The 23298-nt window shown below is 39.4% G+C and overlaps 1 protein-coding gene across 1 annotated transcript in view; it reads right to left on the bottom strand.

The window, feature by feature from the left end:
- C12H10orf67 (chromosome 12 C10orf67 homolog) overlaps positions 1–23298 on the bottom strand; it is a 135496-nt gene that overhangs the window by 15804 nt on the left and 96394 nt on the right. Inside the window, exons 13-18 of the mRNA XM_047754644.1 lie at positions 18972–19031; positions 18220–18302; positions 18081–18146; positions 12425–12512; positions 9915–9998; positions 9765–9825 (exon numbers count right to left, since the gene is read on the bottom strand). Of these exons, the coding sequence (XP_047610600.1) occupies positions 9765–9825; positions 9915–9998; positions 12425–12512; positions 18081–18146; positions 18220–18302; positions 18972–19031 (442 nt within the window). The remainder of the gene's footprint in view (positions 1–9764; positions 9826–9914; positions 9999–12424; positions 12513–18080; positions 18147–18219; positions 18303–18971; positions 19032–23298) is intronic.

Below are 23298 nucleotides of genomic sequence, written 5' to 3'. Positions count from 1 at the left end.
CAAAATACCAAAATTTTTTTTCATAGATCTTGAAATGGTAAACCTAAAATTCACATGAAAAAAGTAGGAGTTCCCGTTGTGGCGCAGAGGAAATGAATCCAACTAGGCACCATGACATTGTGAATTCAATTGCTGGCCCCGCTCAGTGGGTTAAAGATCCGGTGTTGCTGTGAGTGTGATGTAGGTCACAGTCGCGGCTCGGATCTGGTGTGGCTGTGGCTGTGGCTGTGGCTGTGGCTGTGGCTGGCGGCTACAGCTCTGATTCGACCCCTAGCCAGGAAACCTCCATATGCCATGGGTGTGGCTCTAAAAAGCAAAGCAAAAAAAAAAAAAGTAGAGACTCAAGAGAGGCTAAGACAATTATGAAGAGTAAGTTGGAAGGACTTACTGTGCCAACTATCAAGTTTTATTTTACAACCTAAATTACTAAAAGTCTGGTATTAGAGCAGAAAAGACAAATAGGTCAGTTGTAAGGAATGAAGAGCCTAGAAAAAGTCCATGCTTGCATGGAAAAGCAGCATAGGTCAGAGTGTCAGAGGTAGCATTACAAATCAGGAGTGGGGGAGATAGATGGTGCTAGATCTATGGCCATTTCATTGGAACAAAAGTCACACTCCAAAATCATATTATCCACAAAAATTAATTCTGATGCTTTAAAGCACCTAAGGGTGAGAATCGAATCAGTGATGTTTATAGAAGACGATGTAGAATTATCTTTATAAACTCAGAGTGGGAAAATTTACTTAAAAAAGAGGTGGCCAAAAAGAGAGAGAGGTAATTTCACACTCATCAGGTTGGCAAAAAATAAAATCTATGGCAACTTCAAGTGTTAGTAAGAATATGGAACAATACAAACTCATACACTACGGTATGAGTGTAAATTAATGTAGCTTTTTAGTGGCCCAATTTGGCAGTATCTAGTAAAGTTAAAGATGTATTTATGCTCTTCAACTCAGCAATTCCATTCCTAGGCATTTAGTCTAGTAAAACTCTTAAACGTAAGACGATGAGAGGTGTACAGGGATATATAGTTACAGCAGCTGTAATATGCTTATGTAATATGCTTATGACTGCAACAAATTGAGAATCTTCTAAAGTCCCATCAACTCTAGAAACAATATACTGTAGCATATCACATCCTGAATATCCTATACAGCAGGTAAAATAAGTGAACTCAAGCTACATATAGCAAAATATATAATTAAATTTCAAAAACATAACATTTATGGGGAAAGAAAGAATACATGCCTTCCACTCTCATTTATATAATGATTGAAACCATGCCAAATGATACATTTCATGTGTATACAGAAACATATAAAATATGGAAGATTGACAAATGCAAATCAGGGCACTGATTACCTCTGGGGAGGGAGGTAAATGGTTGTCAGGGGGCTTCAATTCTATCTTCCTGTTTTCTTTCTTTTATGAATCAATCATAGCAAAATCTAACAGAGCTGGGGGGGGGTGTTAAACATGTAATTCTGTGTTTTCTGAATATTTGAACTATTTCACAAGAAATATAAAAACTGTTTTTACATTAAACCTATGAGGAAATTAAGCCTTTTTTCAATTCAGTCTTACTGATGTGAAAACACAAATACTATACTTAGTTTATACTGCTTTTCTGATCTCAGTTTATTCCCTCTGGTTCCAAACTTGGGGTTCCTTCAGTGGAAAAAAATATTCATACCTTCACATACAAAGATGTCGTTCCCAGCTCAGTTAAGGGTGCACTTGATATACCTATGATTTGTATGAGTCCATACACAATATCTTGCAACTCTTTGCCATTTCTCCAACAGAACTGTTCCTGAATTTAAAAATTAATACCCACTTGTCTCTCCATTAATGAAAACATTTCTCAATATTTTCTTACTACCATAAAGGCTTACATGGTTTATATTTACTCTTAAGTAACTGGGCAGCAAAGAGCAGCTGAGGTTTGGCATGAAATCATTGACCAGAGGATCCAGAGAGGCTGCTGGAATCCAACTCATGGCTTAACAACTGAAAAATAACACACACCAGAAAGCATCCTTGCCTCATGCTTCATGCTGTGGAGACCTCTAAAAACCAGTTTGGGGCATAATTAGGAATATCCTTAGCAGCATTTATCTAATGATACAGTATCTACATATTCATAAAACCATCACTAGACTGCGTTAATACAGGATTGTCCATCAAATTAATAAAGTACATTTTAATTTTGTTTTTGTCTTTTTAGGGCTGCACCTGCAGCATACAGAAGTTCCCAAGCTTGGGGTGGAACTGGAGCTGTAGCAGCTGGCCTACACCATAGCCATAGCAATGCCAGATCCAAGCCACATTTGCAACCTCCTCCACAGCCTGATCCTTAACCCACCGATTGAGGCCAGGGATTGAACCCTCATCCTCATGGATACTAGTCCAGTTCATTACCACTGAGCCACAATGGGAACTCCCAAAAGTACATTTTTAATATATATTAGTTGTGACTTTTTTTTCTATTAAGTTGTTATGATCTTACAAATTCAAAGTACTTTGCCTCTACTATGTGTTTCAACTGTTACCATTATTTTCAAAGCATGGATTATCCATTTTCATTTTTTACATTTTTCAATCCCCTATCTGACCAATGGACAAAGCTTCAGTTAGATAGAGAACTTCAGATTTCTGTGATTAATTCTTGGATCCAATTGGTCACCTTGACTCTCTTCTATACCAGTAAGAATTTTCCGTATTTGGAAAGGTATCTTAAAAGACACACTGCTGACCTTCAAGGCTTTAATTTGTCATTTAATACCCTAAATCCCATGCCTCAAATAGAAAATATCTCTGGAATATAGGCATAAAGGAAAATTCCTAAGAAAAGGTAGTTGAGAATCAGCCCAAATCTCGAAGAGAAAGATGACACATATAACTTAGAAATACAGCATTTGGGGAGTTCCCATCGTGGCGCAGTGGTTAACAAATCTGACTAGGAACCATGAGGTTGCGGGTTCGGTCCCTGCCCTTGCTCAGAGGGTTAACGATCTGGCGTTGCCATGAGCTGTGGTGTAGGTTGCAGACGCGGCTCGGATCCTGCGTTGCTGTGGCTCTGGCGTAGGCCGGTGGCTACAGCTCCGATTCGACCCCTAGCCTGGGAACCTCCATATGCCGCGGGAGCGGCCCAAGAAATAGCAACAACAACAAAAAGACAAAAGACAAAAAAAAAGAAATACAGCATTTGAATTATAGGTAATTTGTGACAACAAGGGAAGTAAAAGAAAAGTTATTAGTCATAAATTTTAACAGACCCCTTCATCGATTATATTTTGTAAATCTGGTTAGTCCTATTTTAACATTTTTAATAGCCAATAACATGCTAAGTAATGTTACATATTACTTATGTATGTATGGGGTATATGCAGTGATATTATAAAATATGCATTTGAACGTGAGTATCATAAAACATTATGTTAATTATACCTGAAGTCTAAAAACGGTATGTAAAACAGTGCTAACACTTATGCCTAAAATTCTATCTAAGTTCTAATTTCCGTGTGACTTTTAAAATTATTTTTGTATTTAAAACAAATACGGGGCAACTGAACTCCATTCTCAATTAACATTTATTTTTATAAATTGGTGGATAATACATTTAGTAAAAAAAACACTTTTCAGGTCCAATGTTTCAAAGGGTGACAAGAAAAGTTTCAAAATCCTATCCAATGCACTGCAATTGTTCTGCTATTTTTTACAGATCTTTAAAATCACCCCTTCCCTGTTTCCTCCCTAAAAGTCCCAGAGAATGAACAATACAATGTAATCCAGGTTTAAATTTGGGTCACTCTTGCCTCGCAGATATCTATGTTTGAGCTTTCTCTTACCGACAAGCCACTTAAAGGGTCACTGTTACTTTGAGGTTTTATCTATGAGATTCGTGTCTTTGGGGCTCATTAGGAACATTTCCAAAGATTACAATGTCAATAGCACCTAATTACTGGACTGTGAGAAAGGTCTTCTTGAGTACATAAAATCTGTGTCTGTGCACAGTACACAATGGGCAGCTCAGACCCCAAATTTTATCACAGTTAAGTAGCAAACAAATTAATAATGTTACCTGGGATCTCCTGGGCTAATTACTACTGCGTAAAGGCCGGCTTTGAAATTCTGCAGATAGTATTGTACCTCACTTTTTTATTCCCTTAAATTAATGAGGATTTATCTATCTCTAAAACTTAAACTGTTGCACAAGGAACTCTTGTTTTCGCTAGAGACGTAGACAACCTAACAAAAAGGCAATTTCAATTTGTTTAGGAAAGATATATCACCTGATATAACTTTTAAGTTATATTTTATGCTTTATTTTGCTCTTTTCAAAACATCTACTATATATTTTGATGCTAAAGATGAATTTTATTCTTACTGATGCTAGGTAGACAATTAGTGACTAAAGAATTACAGGAGAGACCAGCTCTCTTAGATCACTAGCCTACTGATGGGGACATTACGGCTCTCATGCAGTGAGTGGGTTAATATGCAGGTTTGCTAGACTTTATTTAGGGTACCCAGGAATTATACTATCCACAGCTCAGGAGGAAAGGCAGGGGTGGGTCAGCTAGGCACGGCACCTATGTTATCTCATTTAATCCTCATAACAAAGCTAGGAGGTGGGGTCACCATCCTCATTTTAGAGCAGAGGGAATGGAGATGAAGTCGCCCCATGGGCAAGGGGCTGGAATGAGATGAAAAGTGGTCTGTCCACCTCCAAAGCCTTTGTTATATTACATGTTTTCCCATTGCGTATTGTTGAAAATGGAACCACACATTGTCATGCATGAGTCTTGGAGCAAGTCAATATAAATGAGCAATGACAAGCCTCGGCTCTGGGGGCCACACTGTCTGGGTCTGAACGCAGCCTTATTCATAAATTAATAATCTATTTATTTGTGATTGCAACCCTAGAAGCTTACTAAACCCCTCTGTATCTAACTGTCTCCGCCATAGACATGAGAAAGCAAGAGAGCCGACCTAACAGGGTTTTCGTGAGGATTGGAGTTACAACTGGAAAGGCATTTCGAGTAGTACCTACACCCATTACGTGTTACTTATCCAGAATTTTCAAAAGTGTCTTGTGGCATAAAAATACAATGTAAGAACCTCTATCTGTGAAGTGACACTGAGGATGCTGTCAACAGGGAAGATAAGTATTTGATAGGGTATTTAAAATATTAACATTCTGTTTACAAAATTTAAAAAGCAGAACTCAATACAACAGTAACTTTAAGGAGTTCAATTTGGCTCCTATCACCAGATATGGTACGGTAACCCCTGTGTTATAAAAAGCAATAAAGATTTGTCTTTAAGTCAGGTACATACGAACTGTGTAGCTAAACACCACTTTGAAAATGTGTTTGTGCATCAGTGCTTGAAAACACTAATAACTGGAGACACCACTTTGGGAAAAATTGCTGGTATTTTCCTTACTTGTTGCAAGTAAGAAATCCTTCCTTCTTTCCTCCACCTGCAAAAAAAGGACAACACTAATAACATACTGAACTATTTCCTAAGGGCCTGAATGGGATACTCAACCTTCTGAAGTCCCTGGGAAGACTGGAGTGACTTATTTTGTGATGATGGTTTGGGTCCTTTGAAAGTCTGGTGTGAATACCATTCAGTCGACATAAACTTGAAAGATTATTTTCTAATGAAAAACTTTCTTTTTTCTTTTTTTTTTTTTTTCTTTTTAGGGCCGCATCCATGGCATATGGAGGTTCCCAGGCTAGGGATCAAATTGGCGCTGTAGCTGCCAGCCTACATCACAGCCCCAGCAATGCCAGATCCAAGCAGTGTCTGCGACCTACACCACAGCTCAAGCCAATGTCGGATCCTTAACCCACTGAGCAAGACCAGGGATCAAACCTGAGTCCTCATGGATGCTAGTCAGATGCGTTAACGGCTGAGCCACGACGGGAACTCCTGAAAAAATTCATTTACTCCCCAAATTAGTAAAGTTGCAATTCAATTTCCGCCTGGCATTCATATATTGGCCTTTTTATCCATTAAAAATAGAAAAGTTATTTCTAGTACATTTTGGATTAACTGAAGCCAATTAACCAGAAACTTGTGCTAACTAGGCCATTTCCCCACAGTACCTACAGAGGGGAGAACATGACATGTTAAAATTCTATCAGAGACTTTGTAGAAAGAAATAGCAGGGTTTCACCCAGAGACTTTCTGTACGAGCACCCCCCACCCCTCACCCCTACAGTGCAGATCCATATCCAGAATGATGCGCTTTGTGGCATCCTGCAAAACTACGGACCATAAAATAGCATTTACCTTTAATTTTAATACTAAGGCAAAAGGTGGGGGGAGCTTTTTGCCTTAGGAGGATTTTCAGTAGACAGGGTGGAAATAACTCTACACTTTGCATTTTCAGGGCAGAGGAAAGGAAATGCCTGCCGTTGTTTTAGTTGAGGCTACCTTCTGGCCCAGGTGGCCATCAAGGTTGGTTTGTATGCTTCAGACGGACCCTTGAAAAACGGTTTGCTTGGCTGAGAAAAATCAACTTTATTTTTTATTTTTATTTTTTGCTTTTTAGGGCTGCACCTGAGGCATATGGAAGTTTCCAGGCTAGGGGTCGAATCAGAGCTACAGCTGCCGGCCTACTCCACAGCCACAGCAATGCCAGATCCGAGCTGTGTCTGCAACCTCCACCACAGCTCACAGCAACGCTGGATCCTTAACCCACTGAGCAAGGCCAGTGATCGAACCGGCAGCCTCATGGTTCACAGTCGGATTTGTTAACCACTGAGCCATGAATGGGACTCCTACACTATGACATTTTAGAAATAACTTACTGCATGGGTTGGAATTTCCAACAATTCAGTAGAGCCAATTCCTTATTTAAATGCTAATGTCTTTAAAAGCTTGCCATACTCTAAGCTAGCGACTGCTATAGAGCCCAGTCTGGGTCCTACTGTAAACTGAATGCCAGTCCAGAAGGCAGTCAGCACTGTGATTGCCAAGAGATGCCTTTGCACTCAGGGTAGACACCTCTGGAAAAGATAATACCTATAATTGTCAGCACTACAGAAAAGGCCTCTCTATTGCATGGAGGAACCAGAAGAGAGGTTCCTTTCTGGGAAAGCTCAATCCAGGTTTCAAAAAGTAGATTTTAAAATTAGGGTCCAGGAGTTCCTATCGTGGCTCAGCAGGTTGAGAACCCTATGCTATCTCTCTGAGGTTACAGGTTTGATCCCTGGCCTTGCTCAGTGGAGTAAGGATCCAGCACTGCTACAGGCTGCAGCATAGGTCACAGATGGGGCTTGGATCTGGTGTTGCTGGGGCCGTGGCACAGGCCAGCAGTTGCAGCTCCAATTAGACCCCTAGCTGGAGAACTTCCATATGCCGCAGGTCCAGTCATAAAAATAAGATAAAACAAAATAAAATAAAATAAAATAAAATAAAATTAGGGTTCAGGATTTAAACTCATATCTTCCTCCTCACATAAAGATTCATTATAAAAGTCTAGTTTTAAAGATTCCCAGACAGAAATTACTGACACCCTTTGATTACCATCAATAACAATTCAAACTAATTATGTTGTATTTTGTTAATCCAACTTGTTTATTAGAGGAAAGCAATCACGATTGTTTCCTAAAAACTTACAGAAACATATGGACAATGTACTTCCACATCCGAAAGAGTCCAACTTGAGGCACCATGAGGACTGATGGGAGACAAAGGATGCTAGAAAGAGTCAAACTTTCCTTCTAAGTACTAAATTAGAAAAGCAGGAATTTAAAATTTTTTATTTTATTTTATTATTATTTTTTGTGTCTTTTTGTCTTTTCTGGGGCCGCACCCGTGGCATATAGAGGTTCCCAGGCTAAGGGTCTAATTGGAGCTGTAGCTGCTGGCCTACGCCAGAGCCACAGCAATGCCAGATCCGAGCCAGTCCGTGACCCACCCCACAACTCACGGCAATGCCAGATCCTCAACCCACTGAGCAAGGCCAGGGATCGAACCTGCAACCTCATGGTTCCTAGTCGGATTTGTCAACCACTGAGCCACGAAGGGAACTCCAGAAAAACAGGAATTTAATAGGAGTTCAGGTTTATTGGCAGTTTAACAAAAAAGAAATAAGATTCCAGCTGAGACAGTTTCTAGTTTTGAAGTATGACTCAATTCATTTTCAATTAGCAGAGATCACTATTTAGATCTACATATTGGTATTCTTTTCTTCACCACATGTATGCATTAGTTTCATAAATTGGATGGAAAAAGTCATGCATTCAACCAGAAACCATACATCTCAGAATAGCAGGGAAAAGTGATATTAATCTTGATGAAATATCCATTCTGTGTGAGCCCTTTCTCTAAAAATAAGGATTCTGACCTTTTTGGGAATGTAAATTGGTACAACCACTATGGAAAACAGTATGGAGGTTCCTCAGAAAATTAAATACAGAACCATCCTATGATCCAGCAATCCCACTCCTGGGCATATATACAAACAAAACTACAATTCAAAATGATACCTGCACCTGTACGTTCACAGTGGCATTATTTACAAGAGCCAAGACCTAGAAACAAATAAATGTCTAGCAATAGACGAATGGATTAAGGTGTGGTATATATACACAATGGAATGCTACTCAGCCACAGAAAAGGACAAAATAGTGCCATTTGCAGAAACATGGATGGAACCTGAGACTCTCATACTGAGTGAAGTAAGTCAGAAAGAGAAAGACAGACACCATATTCTATCACTTATATGTGGAGTCTAAAATATGGCACAAATGATCTACTTACAAAACAGAAAAGATTGTGGATATGGAGGACAGACTTGTGCTTGCCAGGGGAAGGGGGAGGGAATGGGATGGATTGGGAGTCTGGGGTGAGTAGATGAAAACAGCTGCATTTGGAGGCGATGGGCAATGGGGGATCCTACTGTACAGCACAGAGAACTATACAGCTAATCACTTGTAATGGAACATGATGCAGGATAATGTGATAAAAAGAATGTAGGTATACATGTATGACTGGGTCCCTCTGCTGTACAGCAGAAATTGACAGAACGTTGTAAATCAATTATAATAAAAATTTTTAAAATACCTGAATAATAAAAACGTCAGAAAACAAACAAATAAAAAAACAAAATAAAGTAAAATATGGCATGGATGAACCTATCTACAGAATAGAAACAGACTCACAGACACGGAGAACAAACTTGTGGTTGCCAAAGGCAGGGGGAAAAGGGGTAGAATGGACAGGGAGTTTGGGGTTAGTGGATGAAACTATTACATTTAGAATGGATAAGCAAGGAGGTTTCACTGCATAGCACAGGGAACTATATCCAGTTTCTTAAGATAGAACATGACGGAAGACAGTATGAGAAAAAGAATGTATGTATATGTAAGACCGGGTCACTTTGCTAAACAGCAGAAATGGGCACTTTTTTTTTTTTTTTTTTTTTGCTTTTTAGGGTCGCACCCGTGGCATATGGAGGTTTCCAGGCTAGGGGCTGAAGGGGAGCTACAGCTGTCAGCCTACACCACAGCCACAGCCATGCCAGATCCAAGCCGCGTCTGTGACATATACCACAGCTCATGACAACACCAGATCCTTAACCCACTGAGCAAGGCCAGGGATCGAACCCCAAACCTCGTGGTTCCTAGTCAAATTCATTTCCTCTGCACCACAATGGGAACTCCCAGAAATGGGCACATTATAAATCAACTGGACTTTAATTTGTAAAAAGTTGAAAAAATAAAGAAAAAAAGGATTCTTACCTTTTGGTGAATGTGGGAGGGATAACTGATCACTGACTATGTCTGCCCCCTTGTTGTCTATCTGTAGGTTAAAAGTCAAAAAGTTTCATGACTGAGGTTGCAGAATACTGACTTATTAAATATTAAATAGGAAAAAAATAATCTACCTACCGAAGCTGACTGAAAAATACTTTCAGAAGACGCTGACTCTGCTATCAAGTTCATTTTGGACTGCACAAATAAAGGTTTCACTTTCTGAAAGACACAAACGATACATTCCGTGTTTTCCAGGGGAAATAATGACCAACTCAAATGGATATAGAATGTTCTTCAGTCCTTCCTTAACCGAGATACGAAAATAATGCTCCTAACTTGTTTGTTCAAATGTGGCTACGGAAATCCTTTCCTTTAAACCCAAGGAACAGATGTTTAACAGATCCCTTCTTAATTCAGGCTCCTTTGAGAGAAAATTCAAGAAAAATGTTTTCTTCAACATCTCCTCTGACTCTACTTCCTTTTGATTATCCCTGTGCCATTTGGGATTTACTGCTTATAACTGGTTCGGTACCACGGGGCAATTGCCAGCCTGGCCCAGCCCAGCACCTGAAAGCTACACAGTGGTGGTTCTCATTTCCAGGAACTGCATAGTAAAAAAAACCCAAAATCACCTCTTCCAGGAGTTCAGAAGCAGCAGTACACTGCAGAATTGCCTCCAACATCATACACAGCAAAGTAAGTCGGGATGTTAAAAATGTGCAGGTTGAGGGTGTTCCTGTCACAGCTCAGTGGAAACAAATCTAACATCCAGGTTCGATCCCTGGCCTTGCTCAGTGGGTTAAGGATCCGGCTTTGCAGCGAGCTGTGGTGTAGGCCACAGACACGGCTCAGATCTGGTGTTGCTGTGGCTGGGGTGTCGGCCAGCGGCTACAGCTCTGATTCGATCCCTAGCCTGGGAACTTCCACAGGCCCTAAAAAGATTTAAAAAAAAATGTGGGGGTGAAAAGGACCAAAAGTACACAAAGCGGGGAGTTCCCGTCGTGGCGCAGTGGTTAATGAATCCGACTAGGAACCATGAGGTTGCGGGTTCGATCCCTGCCGTTGCTCAGTGGGTTGATAATCCGGCGTTGCCGTGAACTGTGGTGTAGGTTGCAGATGCGGCTCGGATCCTGCGTTGCTGTGGCTCTGGCGTAGGCTGGCGGGTACAGCTCCAATTAGACCCCTAGCCTGGGAACCTCCATATGCCGAGGGAGCGGCCCAAGAAATGGCAAAAAGACAAAAAAAAAAAAAGTACACAAAGCATGTGTGTCAAAAAGAGGTCTGAGGTCCATGGATGCTTTGGGAATTAATATGAAGTTTTCCCTATTTAGGGTTTCTCTCTTGTGGGTTTGTATGTATGTATACATGCATGCACGTAGTATGTTTGCATGTATTTTTCTATTCCCCACAGTCTGCTCCCACTCCCTTTTTGTTCCCCCCACCAAATAAACCATTTAAATATTTTCACTTGAGGATGTTCTTGCAAAAATGTGTGACTGTGTGCATGTATTTTAATTCATGCTAGTGGTATTATGTGTTATCCTATTTTGCTGATTCTCTGGCATAGCCTTCTGAATTTTAACATCCCTAAAATTAGGATGCAACTAGAGTGCCATAGTATAACTGGCAGCACTTTTTCTCTTTTAGAGTCTTATAAAATCTTGAGCCAATGTTGAACACATCTTGAAGTCAAGATAAAAAACTATATCTTGTGTGTTTCCACTTCTTTCACTAAGGACTACGTACTAAGTAATTTCACTAAGTACTATGTTTTAAGAGCTGTCCATTTTGCTCCATACACATAAAATCTAACACTACATAGCACATAGTACTATAAGCACTCCAGGCATCATGTAGTTGCCCTATTTTTCCTATCTCTTCTCCTGAGGTGGTCCTAGCCACACCATCTCTCACCAGCATCACTTCAATAGCCTCCTAATCTGCTTCTTTTCCTGGCCTCCACAGTTTCCAGAGTTGTCCTTTTAAAATGTTAAGTGAGACTGCCTTACTGCTCTGCTCAAAACTCTAAATGGCTCCCAATTTTACTCAAAATAAAAGAAAAAAAATCAAAGTCCTATCCTTTTGACTATATTTAATCCCATTCTCTCGCCTTGCTCACTTGGATGCTTTGTTGTTTCTCAAACATGGCAGGCACAGTTCTGCCTTAGAGCCTTCCAATGGATCTTTCCCTGTCTAGAAAATTCTTCTGGATATCCACAGCTTCTTCTGTCATTACCTCCAAGTCTTTGGTACTAGGAACAGATTCTTTTACCTTCTTTTTCCATTTGGAAGTGACTGGACACTTGGATCTTGAGCTGTGATATTTCCCTACCACTTATCCATGCCCAGAAATGGTCAGGTTGATAGATGCCTCCCAGCTGGAAGAAGTCATTAACTTGCCTCTATGATACCTCAACCACACTTCATGGTAACAATTTGTTTACACATCTATATCTCACACCAGATTGAGCAATTTGGGTTCAGACATTCTGTCTTATGCCATCAGCATCTAGCAGAGGGAATATCACTTGCTCTATCCCAAGAGCCTCTAATGGCAGGGGTTCAATAAATGCTAAACACATTCAGAAAGGCATGTTACAGAGATCATCAAAGAGACAAATAGCATCTCCCCGATATGTACTTACAACATAATTGAAGGATGTATCAGCAAGCACCGCAAACTGCCGAAACAACGTGTGCCGAGTAAACATCTCATTCTTAAGGACATGAAAGCTGGAAGAAACAGTGAGATTAAAGTGAACAGAAATTATAGGAGAAAGCAAGTCAGTACTATGTGCATGTGATTAGAAATCAGAATTTTCAGCATAAGAGCAAAGAGGTACAAGTAAACATTCAAAAATATTAGTATGTACTTCTCACTTTTACTTTTAAAATTACATATCAAAGGGAGTTCCTGTTGTGGCTCAGGGGAAATGAACCTGACTAGGATCCGTGAGGATTCGGGGTTTCATTCCTGGCTTTGCTCAGTGGGTTGAGGATCCCACGTTGCCATGAGCTGTGGTGTAGGTTGCAAAGGCTACTCGGATCTGGCATTGCTGTGGCTGTGGCATAGGCCAGCAGCTACAGCTCTGATTTGACCCCAAGCTTGGGAACTGCAAGCCTAAAAAAAATAATAAAATGAAATAAAACAAAATAAGTATAACATTATTTTTCAGCCCTGAGAAGCAAATAGGAGGAAACAGCCAAACTAGATACTAACTCATGCCGTAAAAATCCTAGTATAAGAACAGTTTGGAAAGGAAAAATAAATGGACTAAAAGAGGAACAGTGAAACAGATTCAGGAATGTACTGGAACATGGTATGTGACCGAAGTGGTACCACAACTCAGTCTGGATAGGTGGGTTGTTTAGGAGACAGTGCTGGGGCAAAGAACTCCACATGGTATATGAGGGTGACCTCCCAATGAAGAAAAGACCTAACCATGAGAGGTGAATCAAGAAGGCTTGTCTGAAAACGTGGGAGAATATTTTAGAGGAGATGGAGGAGGATTTTCTAAACACAAACCTAAGGCAAAAATACTGATGGATAAAAATTAAGAATCTCTGTACAGAACAGACTTGTGGTTGCTAAGGGGGAGGGGGAGGGAATGGGATGGACTGGGAGTCTGGGGTTAATAGATGCAAACTATTGCATTTGGAGTGGATAAGCAATGAGATCCTGCTGCATAGCACAGGGAACGATATCTAGTCACTTGCGATACAACGTGATGGGGGATAATGCGAGAAAAAGAATGTATATATGTGTGTGACTGGGTCACTTTGCTGTACAGTAGAAATTAACAGACTATAAACCAACTATGATGGAAAAAATAAAAATCATTAAAAAAAAGAATCTCTGTACAATAAAGGGCAGCACACACAAAGTTCACAGACTGGGAAAAGATATTTGTAATATTTAAAATTGATAAGGGGAGTTCCCTAGCTGGTTAAGGATCCAGTGTTGTCACTGCTGTGCCTCGAGTTACTGCTGTAGCTCAGGTTCAATTCCTGGCCCAGGAACTTCTGAATGCTGTGGGTGTGGGCAAAAATTGATACGGAGTGAATAATAATACACAAATTTCATACGCCAGTAAGAAAGCAAAAGATGAAAACAGGTCACAAAAAAAGAACTCCTTTAGAGGGAAAACATCAGATTAAAAAAAAAGTTTTTGAAAGTCAGAGAATACCAAATATTAGGACTCAATCCTTGTATTTCTCTATTTTTCTCCAACACTCACTCTAGCTGGCCTTCTTTAATCTTATGACTTTAACACCATCTGTATTAACGCATCCCAAATTTATGTCCCCAGCCTCAACTTTATTCTGAACTCCAGACTCATATAATCATTACTGCCATTAGACATCTACCCTTAGGTGACTAAGAGGCATCTTAAATTTAATATTTCAAAACTGAACTGATTTCCCACCGAAATGCGCTTGTTTGTCTCAGTTGAAGGCAACCACATCTTTCCTGTTGTTTAGGTAAAGTCCTTGCAATCATCCTTGACTTCTTTCTTTCCCACTGTATCTCCAAACTTTCAGTACATTTTTCTGAATATTGGTAAGTAAAAGGAATCAAGCATTTATCTTGCCTTATCTCATCTACAACAATATTTCAGGATAATCAGTTGGGGGAAATTTTTAAAAATAGAATTTAGCTAATAAACGCAGAAGGAGAGATAAAATTAAGGTATCACCAATCTGCAACCCCTAATAAAATCTTACATCATGGTTTGTGATCACCGATGGAAGTTAAAATTATTTGAAGAAAGCTCAATGGTGAACCCTAATATATATGAATTAGGCTGATAACATTTGATTAAAATAATACAGCCAGACATCACATGCCTTATAATGTGATGCAATAGGAATTAGATAGTAGTCTGAGAGAAGGAGTTGTGCCTAAAATACTGAATTGAGTCAAAGCAACTCTCTAGATTTAAAGACCAGTTTGTAGGAAATACAGGTAGAACATTAAGTGCAAAGGCCCTGCGGTGATACCACGTGTCATTTAACATGTTCTATATGTGTTTCCTTCAAACTGATCTTTAAATCTAGAGAGTTGATCTGACTCAATGCACACATCCACACATCCTCATAAACAATTAACCAAATCCACAATGGGGGACGTTCCACATAACAAATGAGCATATTTCTCTAGCAAATCAGTGGACTGGAAAGAACAGGGAAGTAAGTGGGGCTGTTATAGGGAAAAAAAAATTTAAAGGACATAACACCCAAATGCAAAGGTCTACCTACCCTGGACCCCAATTTAAATAAACCAATGTAAAATATTCCCTGGAGATAATCAAATTGAATATGATTTGGTCAATAAGTAATATTGAAGAATTTATATGGCTGATTTTATTAGGTGTGGTAATGACCCAGTTGGCATGCAAAAGAGAAAATTTGTCTTACTAATTAAAAATGAAGCTTCTAGTGGTTTTCCAATTCAGAGCAAAACTCCAAATCTTCTACTTCAATGACCTCTTCAGCCACCCTCCCCTGCTCATGCCACTCCAGTCACCTGGTTCTCCCACTACCCTTGAACACAAAGGCGAACTCCCATCCAAGGACCTTTGCACTTGATGTTCCTTAGCCTGGAAGTCTCTTCCAGGTAATCACACAGCATGCTCCCTCACTCATTCAGGTCTCTATATCTGAAGATAAATATTATCATGTGCAAATAAACAGGAAAGTGTTTTCATAGCCCTATGGAGGAAGATGACTGCATAGGTCTCATTAAAGCAGGTGTCAAGAGTGTCTGTCTGTCCTGTTGATCATTTAAATTTGAAGCACTGGAATGAGGCTCCCCTACTTAAGACTATACTACAAAGCTACAGTCACCAAAACAGTATGGTACTGCCACAAAAACAGACATATAGATCAGTGGAAGTGGATAGAAAGCCCAGAGATTAACCTATGCACATATGGTCAATTAATCTACAACAAAGGAGGTAAGAATATACAATGTAGAAAAGACAGTCTCTTCAATAAGTGGTGCTGCAAAAACTGAACAGCTACATGTAAAACAATGAAATTAGAACATTCTCTAATAGCATACACAAAAATAGCTCAAAATGTAGTAAAGACCTAAAGGTAAGGCCAGATACTATAAAACTGCTAGAGGAAAACATAGGCAGAACACTCTTTGACATACATCGCAGCTATATCTTTTCTGATCCACCTCTTAGAGTAATGAAAATAAAAACAAAAGGAAATAAATGGGATTTAATTAAACTTAAAAGCTTTTTCACAGCAAAGGAAATCATTTAAAGAAAATGAAAGACTGGAGTTCCCGTCGTGGCGCAGTGGTTAACGAATCCGACTAGGAACCATGAGGTTGCGGGTTTGGTCCCTGCCCTTGCTCAGTGGGTTAAGTGTCCGGCGTTGCTGTGAGCTGTGGTGTAGGTCGCAGACGCGGCTCGGATCCCTCGTTGCTGTGGGTCTGGCGTAGGCTGGTGGCTACAGCTCTGATTCAACCTCTAGCCTGGGAACCTCCATATGCCGTGAGAGCGGCCCAAGAAATAGCAAAAAGACAAAAAGACAAAAAAAAAAGAAAATGAAAGACAACTCTCAGAAGGAAGAAAATCTTTGCAAATGAAGTGACTGATAAGGGATTAATCTCCAAGATATACAAACATCTCATGCGGCTTTATATTTAAAAAAGAAAATCCAATCAAAAAATGGTCAGAAGATCTAAATAGACATTTCTGCAAAGAAGATAAGATGGATGGCCAAAAAGCACATGAAAAGATGCTCAATCTCACTAATAATTAGAGAAATGCTGGAGAGGGTGTGGCCTCTTACACTGTTGGTGGGAATGTAAATTGGTGCAACCACCATGGAGATTAGTATGGAGATATGACCCAGCAATCCCACTCCTGGCATATAGCTGGGGAAAACCATAATTCAAAAAGATACATGCACCCCAATGTTTACTGAAGCACTATTTACAATAGCCAAGACATGGAAACAACCTAAATGTCTATAGACAGAGGAATGGATAAAGATGTGTGTGTGTATACACACACACACACACACACACACACACACACACACACACAAATGGAATATTACTCAGCCATAAAAAAGAATGAAATAATGCCATTTGCAGCAACATGGGTGGATTTAGAAATTATCATAGTAAGTGAAGCAAGTCAGAGAAAGACAAATATCATATGAGATCACCAATATGTGGAATCTAATGAAAATGATACAAAAGAATTTATTCGCATGGAGTTCTCGTGTGGCTCAGCAGTTAACAAATCCAACTAGGAACTATGAGGTTGTGGGTTCAACCCCTGGCCTTGCCCAGTGGGTCAAGGATCCGGCATTGCCGTGAGCTGTGGTATAGGTCGCAGACGTGGCTCAGATCCCACGTTGCTGCGGTTCTGATGTAGGCTGGAGGGTATACAGCTCCAATTAGACCTCTAGCCTGGGAACCTCCACATGCCATGGGTGCGGCCCTAGAAAAGATTAAAAAAAAAACCCAAAACAAACAAAAGGACTTATTCACAAAGCAAGAAAGACTCAAAGATTTCAAAATCAAACTTATGGTTACCAAAGGGAAAAGGTTGTGAGGAGGGATTAATTAGGAGGTTGGGATTAATATACACACACTTCTATATATAAAATAGGTAAGTAACAAGGACTCACTGAGAAAGCAACTCAATACTTTGTAATAACCTATAAGGGAAAGAATCTGAAAAGGGAGAGAGATATGTATATGTATACCTGATTCACTTTGCCATACACCTGAAACTAACACAATATTGTAACTCAATTATACTGCAATAAAACAATTTTTTTGGTCTTTTTAGGGCTGCACCTACAGCATATGGAAGTTCCCAGGCTAGGAGTCCAATCAGAGCTGCAGCTGCCAGCCTACACTATAGCCACAGTGACGCCAGTTCCAAGCTGTATCTGAATCTATACCACAGCTCGTGGCAATGCTGGATCCTTTAACCCACTGAGCAAGGCCAAGGAACCAGCATCCTCATGGATACTAGTTGGGTTCTTAACACACTGAGCCACAATAGGAACTCCCTGCAATAACATTTTTTTAAAATTTGAAACATTGAGATCAGTAATAAAACAGAAACTTGAATTAGTTTTTCTTTGAAGTGATTTTGACTACTCTTCTGTTTTAGGTCAATTATTTTGCATTTCTTGTTAGAAGTATATGAGGGCATTTCATATTAGTTAATATATATAGGAAAATGCCAGTATCCCAATTTCCTTAAAAGATGATTAGTCACATTTTAATCAATAGAATTTGTATATATCACCACACTATACCTGTTTCTGAGAATTAATAATTTCTTTTCCCAGTTTTTGCTTATCTGATCCAATTCCTTCTTAAACCTGTAATAAATTATATATGGTTAAATATTGTATTAGCTGCAAATGAATAATTATGAATTATTATTGCCAGTACCTTTCTGACTTCTTTCTCTCTCTCTCTAACTTAGCCTTTAATATTTCTACTTGCTCTTCCAAAGCATGTTTCTCTTCTTCGATCTTTCAACAGAAAATATACCACAAAATTAATTACATGTACAATGCATTCTGTTTCTCCATAAATCTGAAAGGCTATTTCTATTAAATAGCATATGCATATTCTAACTATAATCAATAATTTGAAGGGAGAGTGAGTTACATTTACTGCAAGATCCCATAAACTGGAAGAATTTAAGATCCTATGCCTTCATTTCCTATAAATGTCACTTAACAGCAGCCAGCACTAGACAATATTACAAAGCAACCACAATTTATCTTCATCACCTCCCCCTACCAGGTATCACTTTTTCTAAATCTCCTCATCATAGGCAGGAGCTGCCCCCAATTACTCTATTTCCTTTTTCTATCAAAACTGTCCTCAGGAAAGGGTCTAACAAAGTTAATCACATTAGAGCTTTATGTCATTTCTCAGTACTGTTTATATTTCACAAGGGGACAAAGTTTTGACAAAGGAATGAATCTCTAACAACAGAATTGTAGGTAAGTCCTGAATGAGATTTCTCAGATGTGGCAGGGATGTACCTCAGAATCATACTATAGAGGTAATCAGGTCCTCTGTCTCTTCACTAGACTGATTCTTGGTGTCACTTTCAAAGTCATTGCTACTTTCTAAAACAAGTCAGTATTTATATAAATAATGGTCATATTAGTCATTATTAGTCATTATACCTTAGCCACTGATAGTCTTGCCTCTTCTCCATGCATCACAGCAGGTATTACATGTTTAACCTGGAAAGAAAAATAAATCGGAGCAAATATAACATTTTGAATCAATGTATAAAGATGCAGTTTTTCTGCAGCTTACAGAAAGGCAAATTAAACTATACACCAACCTTAGTCCCATAGAGGTCTTGACTCCCTCATTTAATTTGCAAGACTCAGTACTTATACATTGTATTTGCAATTGGACAATCACGTCCCATTAAAACCAACTTTCCTACCGTTGGTTTTTAAATTTTTTTTCCTTTTTGGCCATGCCTGCAGCATGCTGAAGTTCCCGGCCAGGGATTGAACCCGTGCCATGGCAGCGACCTGAGCCACAGCAGTGACAATACTGGATCCTCAACGTGCTAACCCACCAGGTAACTCCCTCCCACTATATAAAAAGCACGCTGTTTTTTTTTTAATGCATTACTTTGTAATTATATATTGGTCAAATTTTACTGTTATAGCTTTTTTTTTTATGAAGTGGGTGGTTACTACTCAGTGAAGTCACAAACTTAAAAAAAAAAAGTTTATTTTATTTATTTTTTCCTCAACTATCTTTTGGATTAAATTCAACTAATCCCAGTTAGAGATAGAAAAATGCTGTTTTTCAAAATGGTTAAGTAAATCACATATTGCACTTTTTAAAGATTTTTTTTGCATTCATTTGCTCTTTTTTAATAATAAACTTTTATTTCAAATGATAATTAAGATGAATTTTCATACTATACCTCTCTGATGATGCAGAGAGCAGATGGCAGTGGGAAAATATACTGAATATAAAAAAATCTGCTTGATTAGCTACTCCTATATTTCTATACTGACAGAAAAAGCTGCTTCTTATTATCACTACCTTCTCTGGTGGGTTCTGTGACCTGAAAGCCCTTGATCTGTTGCCTGTCTTGGTGGGGTCAGCTCTGGAGCCAGGTCTGCAGAATAAAGTAAAAGGAACCCAGAGCTCTTCTGAACAATTCGAAGTGAGGGCTGAGAAGAGCTGGAAAAGGAGAGTAGAGCCAGGCAGGGCCCCAAGGCTGGAGGTGCTAGTTGGTGGTAAAGCCCAGGGGTGATGCCCAATTTCAACGTAATGATGTATCTTGGTGATGTAAACTGTCCCTGTCACGCACCTGCTTCAACATTGTCCTACTAAAGGTTCTTGTAAGGAAGCGATTTTAGTACGAATCACAGAAGTGGGTTGAATTCAATGTCTGATTCAACAAAATGTGAATTGGGATGACATAGTGAGATGAAACGGAGAAGTTGACTTGTTCAGTGGAAGAAGCAGCCCAGACACAGCAACGGTCACCAGAAGATGCCCAGGGCATCTGCAAAAACCAGGGGACACCCCTTCTTTTTTGGCTGCCACAAAGCACAGAATATGGTTTTAAGCCAATGTTACTTATAGCTGAAGGGGCAGAGAGAACCCAGCTGACAATAGCTGCCACATATAAAAATAACAACATTTGTAATTAACAGCCACAAAAGTTATAATTTACTGAGTGCCTACCATGGGGCCAGGCACATCACATGTTACCATTTATTTCTATATACTAACCTATTGATTTTTTTTTTTTTGTCTTTTGTCTTTTGTCTTTACAGGGCCGCACCTGAGGCCTATGGAGGTTCCCAGGCTAGGGGTCTAATCAGAGCTGTTGCTGCTGGCCTACACCACAGCTATAACAACGCCAGATCCGAGCCGCGTCTGTGACCTACACCACAGCTCATGGCAACGCCGGATCCTTAACCCACTGAGCAAGGCCAGGGATCGAACCCCAAACCTCATGGTTCCTAGTCAGATTTGTTCCTGCTGTGCCACAATGGGAACTCCACTAACCTATTGATTTTATCATCCCTATTACTTTAGATTTTCAGTGATAGAGAATGCACGAACATATTTTAATTGCGTGTAGTATATGTGAACATAAAACTCTCACTTTCAGAAGCCAAGGGTTTTGCTTTGTTTTAGTGTTTCTCATTGTTATTATTATAAATAAATAGTGGCAGACTTGAGCTCTGCACAAATAAAGATTAAGGATTTAGAGCATTTGAGGAGAGAATGCTCCTCTCTCACATGCCTGATTTTTTATTTGCAAATGTTTAGCTCTCATCATGGTTGCCTTTATTATGGTTTCAATATATGTAAACGTCTGTATCATGATCTATGAATTCCCTGTGATAATCCTTGATTATTTCCTGTCTAAGAGGAGAATTCTCAGTACTGACTTAATCCTGAGCCTGGATGCTAACCCACTGCTTTGACCTTAGTTCACTCAATTGCCACTGTGCTGGAGAGCTTTCTGGTGATCCCAGCACCTCTCAAATCAGTGTTGCCTTGGTTGTCTATACAGCTTCCCTGAGAAAACTAACACCTATCACCACCAGCCTAGTGACCCAGTCTTCTCAAGGCCCATGTGGCAGGAGTAAGCCAAAAACAAAGCTTGAGGTATAGCAACACCAATGTAACAAAACAAAGAAAAATTTTATCATCAGCTTTCCTTGGCTTCCAAAATGTAAGGGTCACTCAAGTCGGGGGGACATGCACTTTTGGGGGTTCCCTCCACCTATTTGTTCTCGAAGAGCGCAATCCACTTGAATTGCCTCTCTGACCAGGGCACAAGGAGTTTAGAGTGAGTTCACTGCCACTGGTTAAGAGGGAACGAAAAGAAAGCCCTGGGGTAGGAGCCTCAAGCTTTGGCGGGCATGTGCCCCTATGCTCATGGGAATAAACTAACCCACATTTTAAAAACTAATCCGTAGGCAGTAAGGACAACAAACCAGCAAAACAAAATACGTTTCCACTTAGAAAGACATTCTGTCTGAAGTCACATCAGTAGTTGAAAGTTTATTTAAAATTCACATACAGCTAAAATTAGTTCCAATATTCAAGGCTCCCTTTTCCTGACTCTCATATAATGATCAACTCCGTGATAACTAGAGATAAAAACCGTGCTAAAGCCTATCTTCTGTAAAGCAAATAATTATTCAATCTCTCCCAAAGACAATACTGTTACAATGACAAAGATAGCTTCTCTTTTCATTAAAAAAAAAAAAAAGCACCACATGTAGACTAGAGTGTTTGCTCTCCAGTTTGAGCTGAACTTTCAACTCTGCTACAGCACGCTATATTGAATCCTGGCTCTGTCCACACTAAACCGTCATTTTGTTTTGCCAGCTGCTAACATTCCACTTTCTCTGGAATACATGTGCTGGTCTTTATGTGGCTGCTTCATTGACAGGTGCAAACACTGGACTGTTAAACAATAGATAGAGGTGAAAATGAGTGGTAATATAAAAGCATATAATGTCCTAAGTAGGAAAATGTAAATTAAATAACTATAAAGATAATCAAACATAGTGATTAGAAATAATTCATTATAACTATTTCTCATTTTCATTCAAATTTGTATACATACTTATAACTAAAAATCCATAAAATTAAGAAACAAGCTTTATTTATAACAGAAATGTGACTCTTAAATTTGTTTCCAATTTTTAAGCACTTAAAACTAAAAGACCAACATTAAATAAATATAATCTAAATAAGATTCCTAATAATAGAAATGCAATTATCTTTATTAACCATCATAAGATCAACTATATTCCTTATCATATCCTCTTTCTCCTTTTCTTGTCAATGAAAGAGTCATTACATTCTTTTATTTCTCCTAATTTCCACAAACATCCCTCTTCTGAAATTTGGGCCATTCATTCTGGGTTTAATGCTACCTTAAATTGTTCCTTTAAACCATCAAATACATTACTATCAAAACAATCTTTCGGAGTTCCGGTCATGGCGCAGTGGTTAACGAATCCAACTAGGAACCATGAGGTTGCAGGTTCGGTCCCTGCCCTTGCTCAGTGGGTTAAGGATCCAGCATTGCCGTGAGCTGTAGTGTAGGTTGCAGACGCGGCTCAGATCCTGCGTTGCTGTGGCTCTGGTGTAGGCCGGTGGCTGCAGCTCTGATTCGACCCCTAGCCTGGGAACCTCCATGTGCCATGGGAGTGGCCCAAGAAATGGCAAAAAGACAAAAAAAAAAGAGAACAATCTTTCTAACTCATGAAAAAAGATGATCTTCTGCCCTAAAATTTCATTAGTCTTTTAAAAAAAAATTTTTTTCAGCATATGGAAGTTCCTAGGCCAGGTATTAAATCCAATCTGCAGCTGTGACCTACACCTCAGCTGCAGCAACACTGGATCCTTAACCCTCTGTGCCACCGTGGGAACTCCAAGTTTCATTAGTCTTAACCTAATATTATTAAATTTTTTCTGATTACTTTCTATGTGGCTCTGAGC

The sequence above is a fragment of the Phacochoerus africanus genome, chromosome 12, assembly GCF_016906955.1.
Source record: "Phacochoerus africanus isolate WHEZ1 chromosome 12, ROS_Pafr_v1, whole genome shotgun sequence".
Taxonomy (NCBI): domain Eukaryota; kingdom Metazoa; phylum Chordata; class Mammalia; order Artiodactyla; family Suidae; genus Phacochoerus; species Phacochoerus africanus.
The sequence above is the reverse complement of the archived record's forward strand: the minus strand, read 5'-3'. Positions and strand labels throughout refer to the sequence as shown.